Genomic DNA, 7,945 nt, shown 5'->3' with positions numbered 1-7,945 from the left:
ATTTTGGAAGAAAACTCCCCTCAAATGTAGGCCTGATGCCTCTTTGTAGTCTAACTAGCCTCATTGATTATGTTGCAGCCATCAGCAGAGTGGGATACTGTAATTTCTTGTTTCTAATTTTTCCCTTGAATAGCTGAGTTCACATGCATCCCAACCTGTGGTTTAGTATAGCAATGGGAACTCTCTTCATGAGTGTGTTAACTCATCCTTCACAGCATTTTCACTCAGCTGGTTGTGCTGAGAAACAGGCATGTTAATGTACATTGTTACTGTTCAAACTAGATTGGTTAGTTTGGCATTTTTATTACACTTGGTTGTTTGCCCATCCCTATGTCTCTCATTAATAAAAGTAAGAATACATTGAATACTTAAGTAAACTTCTGCCAGCCAGCTATACTAACTGTGGTATATGAGTGACACTGGGTTCATAAAAAAGAAAAGAAAAAAAATGTATGAAAGATGTATAAAGTCTTTCTGCTACTAGTTCATAAAGAACATAATTTTTTTTCTGATATTTTGTATAATTATTTTTTCAATAAATATCTGCATCATGGGCATGGTTTTCAAATTCATATTTTTCCCCTTTCAGGCTAAACAAATCACTTGGAGCTCCTTAATTCAATGTCGCCAGGCAGATGCTGAGCACATTTTAGAATTTTTTGTGAAATATCTCTGCACATGGATGGCTCTGCAAGTGCTTAGCCACAAAGGAGTCAATTAATAGAGTTTGTGACCTTACCTGATTTCATCTTTCCTTGAATTTGCAAGACAATTTTTTTTTTCTAATGCTATGGATATTGATGGTGTTATTTTTATTATAGACATTATAATTACTATAATGTTATTGACATTAATAACAGCAATATAAGATAACTTAAAATATTTTTGAAAATCAAGGAAAAGGGTAAACAGGCGAGACAGGTAGTACTTGTAATTGGCTCATTGGTGACTTAGTACAAGTGTAGCCATCTATGTGTAAAAACAATTAATAATGTGAACTCACAGTGGGCATGGCATGTACTTACATGCCATCCCTATTGGCTTTGGGTTAATATTTCCATTTTATTTACAGGTGGATGTGGACAAGTCCTTAGCCATGATTATCTAGTGCAGACTTTTAACTTCATCACATTATGTTCTGATGACTTCACCGTAGAATGTAACTCATTCAAATTCCTTGAAAGGCATGGCTTTGACTTCAACAAGTTATATGCCAAAGGACTGCAGTATTACAAAGGATGTGATAAAGAGGTATTTTGGAGTGCATAGTTCCAATATATGTTTACCCTTAGTAAATATGATAAAATAAAAATGTTGAATACAGTTTTTAGTATGGCCATAATTTGAGCATGTTTATTACAAGATAAGTGATTAGCTGTAATCAAATTAATCAGAAGTCTTAAAGCATTTTTTTTTTCTTTCAGAAAGAGGAGAATCCAAATATTCGTCATGTATTGTCAAACATTCTAGAGCACAGAAAACCTGTTGTGGTTCACAATGGCCTTTTAGACTTGGTATATCTTTATCAAGCCTTTTATGCAGAACTTCCCAAAAAGTCTGAAACCTTTGCAGCAGATCTGTCAGATATGTTCCCATATGGAGTATATGATACAAAGTATATAGCAGAGTTCCATCAGTCTGTACCTGCAACATATCTGGAGTATCTGTACACAAAAATGTAAGTGCAAATATTTGTCTTAGGAATTGCAAAGATTAAAAGTATTGTGTAAATTGCCCCCGTATAATCCTAATGTGTCTCAACTTATCCCATTGATGTCAAGAGTGCATGTGTATGTGCATTGTTCATTGTGGTTTCCTTTTATTAATATTGTTTACACAGAAGCGTAGAAGTCATCCAGTTGTCCTTTACTAGACACACCTGCTTAATCACATTACATCACTTCTTTCTACTCACACTGCATTTTGTTCCCGACTTGAATAGAACAGGCTCACTCTGACAGTTAACACACAATCATTCTTGGTCCAGGTTGCCGAAGCTGTAGTAGGATTGGACTTAAGCTCAGATGCCAAAAATTCCTAATCATATACTTACAAGATACATAAATAAACTCAGCATATAATTAGAGACCAAGTGTAAGCTCATTTAGTCATCTAAGATTATGATACTGAGAGGGTTATGTGTATGTGAATTGTGAATTGTTCCTTCTGAATTGATGGAACCCATGTAAATTTATATCATCATTTTCTGTGTGGATGACTGGATAAGCAAATATTGCATCATTTTATGTCAGCATGAGCTAAAAGGATGTGCAGTGGGTTTAATTGGCCACTTGTCAATTTTTCATCATATGAAAGGGATGTTACAGCAGGCAATGAGGATAAGGAGTGATCTGCTTACTTGTATACATTTGAGAAACCAACTTTTCTCTTCTTTTACGGACTGTATAATGAATAAAAAATGTATGAGGTTACTGCGTGTTGGAGAGATAAACTGAAATGTCAAAAATAAACTGAGGTCCATTGATAATCTTGTGTTCCCTTTAATTAATGTCACTGGATGATGCACAATCATGATTTGATATGTAGATGTGCAACAAATACATAATGAGCTTTAAATGTATTGTCAAATTGAAATATCTGTGGCCTTTCCATGGCTGTCATCACAGTGTTGCAAATATTTAGGCTTATGTTTACTATCAGTTTCATCTTTTCAGAACACTCTAATTAGTGTGCATAGCAGGAGCATTTGTCAGTCTCCATTAATCTCTGACAATATCTAACTTTTACACAAACCAAAGTACTACAGCTTTGTAAAAGAGGGTTGATAATATTCTGCAAGCAACATGGAAGATGATGAAAAAGACTATACCATGTTAAAGACTAAAAGTAGTCTTCATTAATGGCTCAGTTTATATTTGTTGTAAATTTATACAATAGTGTTAAGTTGATATAGCTGACTTGTTTATTTCTCTCTGTCATTCATATCTTGTTTTACTTGCTTGGGTGTAACTTCATATTAATAAATTCACTGGTTTAAGTATTAGCTTATTACCATTGTTTCTTATATATATTAACGTGATCATATTTTTGTTTTTGTCAAGACTGTTGCATCCAGTATTTTGTTAGTCACATATTCTGTAGATTGCATTGTATATTATTTTTAAACTTAGATCTCAAATGTTTCATATTTTATATTGGCTAGAATAGTATGGAAATTTTCAGCATTAATTAAGAATCTGTATATTAACTGGGACCCTCTCTAAAGAACATTTATTTTCACTCAATGCTCAAAGTAACTTTACCCATTCTTACAGGCAGTTGAAGAATGCTCACAGAGAAGTTTCAGAGAAGTGGCACGTTAGGGTAACTTTCCCCCCTTACCCAAGCAACCTGGCCAACATAGACTGGTACCCATACTTACAGATCCATTCATATGATGTCAAGAATGATGACGATGGCCTAGAAGTTTGTGATACGTTTGCCGTAAGTATATCCAACAGGGTAGAATTTTCTGTTAGTAACTGAATTTATCAAAGTAGGGGATATGTTTTCATAAAATTACTTAGACTTCATTGAATGAATAAATAATTTTGGGTTTTGCATTATAGTTATAAATTCCACTGGGGACACCAGTACCCCATCCAGTGTATAATCTTTAAAGTTTCTGTTAATCATTTTTTTCCACTTTTTATTTTTTTCCCTTTGCATTTGTTCTTTTCTAGGCCTAAAAAAAGTGATGGGTTATTTTTTTTAGCTTAGAAAAATGTTCTTGATTATACAGTTTCAAACACACTAGTTCAGCAAATAAAAGATTTTCCAACCAAAGAAGTCTGAAATGGAAGCATATTTGGGGATAAACTATTAGTAATCCAATGAAATATAGCTGTATCCATCATAGGAAATCAGTTGTTAACCCATTGAGGCCAGGCTAAAAATTTACTCCAGGAAACTAGGAGCAGTTACACATTGGCACATGGTTAACCCAGTGCCGAGGGGCATGGCATGTACACAGATGCCATGCCTACTGTTAGTTTACTTTATTAATTGTTTTTACACATAGATGGCTACACTTGTCCAAAGTCACCAGTGAACCAATTACGAGCACTGCCTGTCTCGCCCGTTTACCCTTTTTGTTAATTTACGAAAATATTTTTTGTTATCTTATTTTGCTGTTACGAATGTTTATAGCATTATAGTAATCATTATGTCTATAATAAAAATAACACCATCGATTTTCATAGCATTAGTCAAAAATACGTTTTTCCTGCCAGTTCAAGGAAAGGGGAGATCAGGTAAGGTCACAATGTCTACTAATTGACTCCTTTGTGGCTAAGCACTAGAAGAGCCATCTATGTGCAGAGACAGTTCACAAAAAAAAAAATCGAGATTTAGCCTGTACTACAAGAATCATTTTAAAAAGAACTTGCTTGTTTACATGGACTACTTAGGTAACATTTTAGTAACATTTGATCCCCCTTCAATTAAAAACACCAAAGGAAAGTGGTCTAGTATAACATAAACATTTTCAATGCTTTTCTGCTTGTCCCTTCACATTAATCAATCACTGTATTTTTGTTTTCATTGTTTGAATTCATGCAATAATCTAAAGAACATATAAACTTCACTAATACCATGGTGATCAACCTTTGTAAACTTAACGCAATGCTACTAGATAAATGTATGTTCGCTGTAGTTTTGTTTTGTAAAATGTTGCTACACATAGATGGCTCCACAAATGCTCAGCCCCCAAGGAGTCTGCTTGTATTTCCCCTTTCTTTGAGTTTTCATTTGTTTGTTTTTTTATATTAATCAATATTGATACTTTTTTATTATTTTATTATTATTATTATTATAGACATTACAATTATTATAATGCTATTTACATTACTAATAGCAATATAAAATTAAAAGGAATAGTTCTGAAAATCAAGAAAAAAGTTATAAAGGTGATATAAGTAATACTAGTAAATGACTCCTTGGTGACTAATCATTTGTGGAGCCATCTAATGTAAGGACAATTAATACACTATACTGACAGTGGGAATAGCATGTATGGTACATGCCTTTGCGAGTGGCATTAGATTAACTGACACACAGGTATGCTGTAGCACTTACAACTACAAAACAGTAAAAAACAGTTTTTAAAATTAGTTGACACTAATGAGTGTCTATAAACTGTGCACTAGCATGTTTTACTGAATCATTGACTACTACTATGTAAACGTATTTACTCGCATTGGACTTTACATCCAACCAAGAACATTAAGTATGCCACTCCCAACAAATGAATACTATAAGACTAGCAAGTTATCATGGCTGATTTGCATATTAAAGATAAAAGTATATAGGTATTATACACTTTAATACAGTTAATTTTATTTATTTTTTTTCAGTATCATGGATGGTGCTCAAAAGGTAGTGAATGTGGAAACAGTCACAATATAAATAAAATAGTCAAACAACTTCAACCTAAGGCAGCAAAGAAGAGTAGTTCAACTGGCAGAAAATACAGTGGGCCAAAGACAGGGTCATTGGTGCACATCATACAGCAGGCTGCAAGGAAAGAAGAAATGGAGAACAACAAAAGAACAGATGAAGGCCTCGAACCAGAAAGGAAGAAAAATAAAATCTCCAGTGTCAAATCAGGAAATATGAGGAATGGAAATGAATCATGCCAGGAACATAACAGTGACTCCAAATCCAGTGGAATAAATAATCAAGATAGCAAAAATGCAGGAAGTCATAAAGCTGGCTACGATGCCTTCATGACTGGATTCATATTTGCATCATATATAGCAGAGAAGGGAGTGTTAAGCACTAAAAATATCAGTTACACAGCTGACAGTTTAGGTCTTAGTGAGGAATATAATAAGATGTATTTGGTTGGAAAAAACATCCCATTTCTGATAAGAACTAGTGCATATGCAAACATGTCTACAAATCACATGTCAAAAATAGCAAAGATCAGAAAAGACTGTACGAGATGAAGTTATAGTGAAGTTACATGTGTAGTATATCATTGTACTTATTTTCAGTTTCTATTATTAATATAAGAGTGGAAGGTGAAAAAAATGCATGCTGAAGAAAAAACATATATTCTACTATTTTGTAGAAGAAAGTTATGAGAAGGATTGATACATATTACCAGACTATTTACTTTAAGTGGGGTGAATATGCTTCTGATTACTGGAAGTCAGAATTAGTTTACTTTTACCTTGAGAATTTAGCATGCAATTTATCAGATCACCGAGATAAGCTTTTATATCAATGTGTGATACATATGCCGTATATTATGTTAAATGTCTGTTGAGAAAATTTTAATTTTCATGAAAATTTTGCTTAGAACACTGAACACAGGAAAGTGGAATGTCTGTTGAGATATAATAAATGTTGCTACTGATGTTGCTGTGAAAAAATATTTAAATGTTTAAAGGTTGCCAGTGAGTGAAGATTGAAAGAGCAATGGGGCAAGCACTACAGAGCATAGCATAGTATTGTATATCACTCAGACGTCGATTTCATTTAACCCCTTGCCGACGGGTATGACGTGTAGGTACGTGCTATGCCCACTGTGAGTACTTGTTTGATTGTTTTTACACATAGATGGCTACACTTGTATTAAGTCACCAATGAGCCAGTTATGAGTACTGCCGGTCTCGCCCATTCACCCTTTTCTTTGATTTACGAAATATTTTATGTTATCTTATTTTGCTGTTACTAATGTTAAAAAAACATTGTAATAATTATAATGTTTATAATAAAAATAACACCATCGATATTCATAGCACTAGTAAAAAATACATTTTTCCCTCCAATTTAAATAAGGTAAGGTCACAAGGTCTACTAATTGACTCCTTTGGGGCTAAACACTAGCAGAGCCATCTATGTGCAGACATTTCCCAAAAAATATAGAAAATAGGCAAAGCATTTTCCCCAATTTTTGTTCATTTTCCCTGGCAGCATTGGGTTAAGCAGAAAGACTGGCAGATGACCTAAAACTCCATCACCATAGTTGGCAATAGAGGAAACTCGTCATGTCTGTCTTGGATGGAAACGTGAGCAGAGTGGAAGGGTCACACGTTGCTTCCACGGTTAGAATAGTGTGGCATAAATATGTGGTGTCAATAAGGTCATCAGTGTAATAAATGTTAAAGTAATAAAATCAGAAATTTATAAAACTAAAAAAACTAATGTTTAAAAAAAGAAGAAGAAAAGGGAATTTCCTGTACATAAAGCTCTATTTCAAGTTGGCACTTAGTACTATAGCTTCAGTATAAATGTCAGATAAGATCCAAGAAAATGTATTTACTTTTACCAAGAATTTAGTGCAGTCCAACTTAGAGAAATTAGTACTTACTGCACTCATAACTTCTAGTATGTACTCCCTAGAAGAGAAAATTAAATAAAATATTCCAAATTATTGGACCAATATGCATGATATCCCTTTTTTTATTAAAATAAATAACTGATAATGTAAATGAATGTTGATATTCCTAAAGATTTCAAAAACAAGAGTAAACAAATCTTTGGTATTGTACTTTTTCTTTATTCAGTAATGTCAAATATTACTGATTTATGCTCTAGGTCACTGTTTTATATGATTTTATATAAATCAAACCAATCAAGATTACCAGACTTATTGTTTAATCACTCACTATTTTTATTTTTTTAATCTGTTATTATCAAACACAAATATGTTCATATGGGAGCATATATTATACTCGCATAATTATTCATTCTTGCTTATTTTCTTGTCACTGTAACACTGTAACAATTTCCTTTATTAGCATCTTATCCAAACACAAATCAACTTTTAATGTAAGGAATAATCCTCTGTGCAAAATACAATTTTATTTGTCTTCTGGAAATAATATATCATTGAATTTACTCAGATTTAGTGTTCATATCCACCTTTAAAAGAATATAGGAATGTAAGGCACAGGTTTTGCATATTATAACATAAATGTGTCCTTATGCTAGTGGT

At 33.1% G+C, this 7,945-nt stretch overlaps 1 protein-coding gene across 1 annotated transcript in view; it reads left to right on the top strand.

Annotated features, from left to right (window-relative positions):
• LOC125031474 (target of EGR1 protein 1-like) overlaps positions 1 to 6,601 on the top strand; it is an 8,166-nt gene extending 1,565 nt beyond the window's left edge. Inside the window, exons 3-6 of the mRNA XM_047622279.1 lie at positions 1,073 to 1,251; positions 1,425 to 1,678; positions 3,276 to 3,444; positions 5,355 to 6,601. Of these exons, the coding sequence (XP_047478235.1) occupies positions 1,073 to 1,251; positions 1,425 to 1,678; positions 3,276 to 3,444; positions 5,355 to 5,948 (1,196 nt within the window). The 3' untranslated portion in view covers positions 5,949 to 6,601. The remainder of the gene's footprint in view (positions 1 to 1,072; positions 1,252 to 1,424; positions 1,679 to 3,275; positions 3,445 to 5,354) is intronic.
• The last annotated feature ends 1,344 nt before the right edge of the window (positions 6,602 to 7,945 follow it).

This window comes from Penaeus chinensis, chromosome 2, assembly GCF_019202785.1.
Source record: "Penaeus chinensis breed Huanghai No. 1 chromosome 2, ASM1920278v2, whole genome shotgun sequence".
Lineage (NCBI taxonomy): Eukaryota > Metazoa > Arthropoda > Malacostraca > Decapoda > Penaeidae > Penaeus > Penaeus chinensis.
Note: the sequence above shows the minus strand (reverse complement) of the source record. Positions and strands in the feature narration are given on the sequence as shown.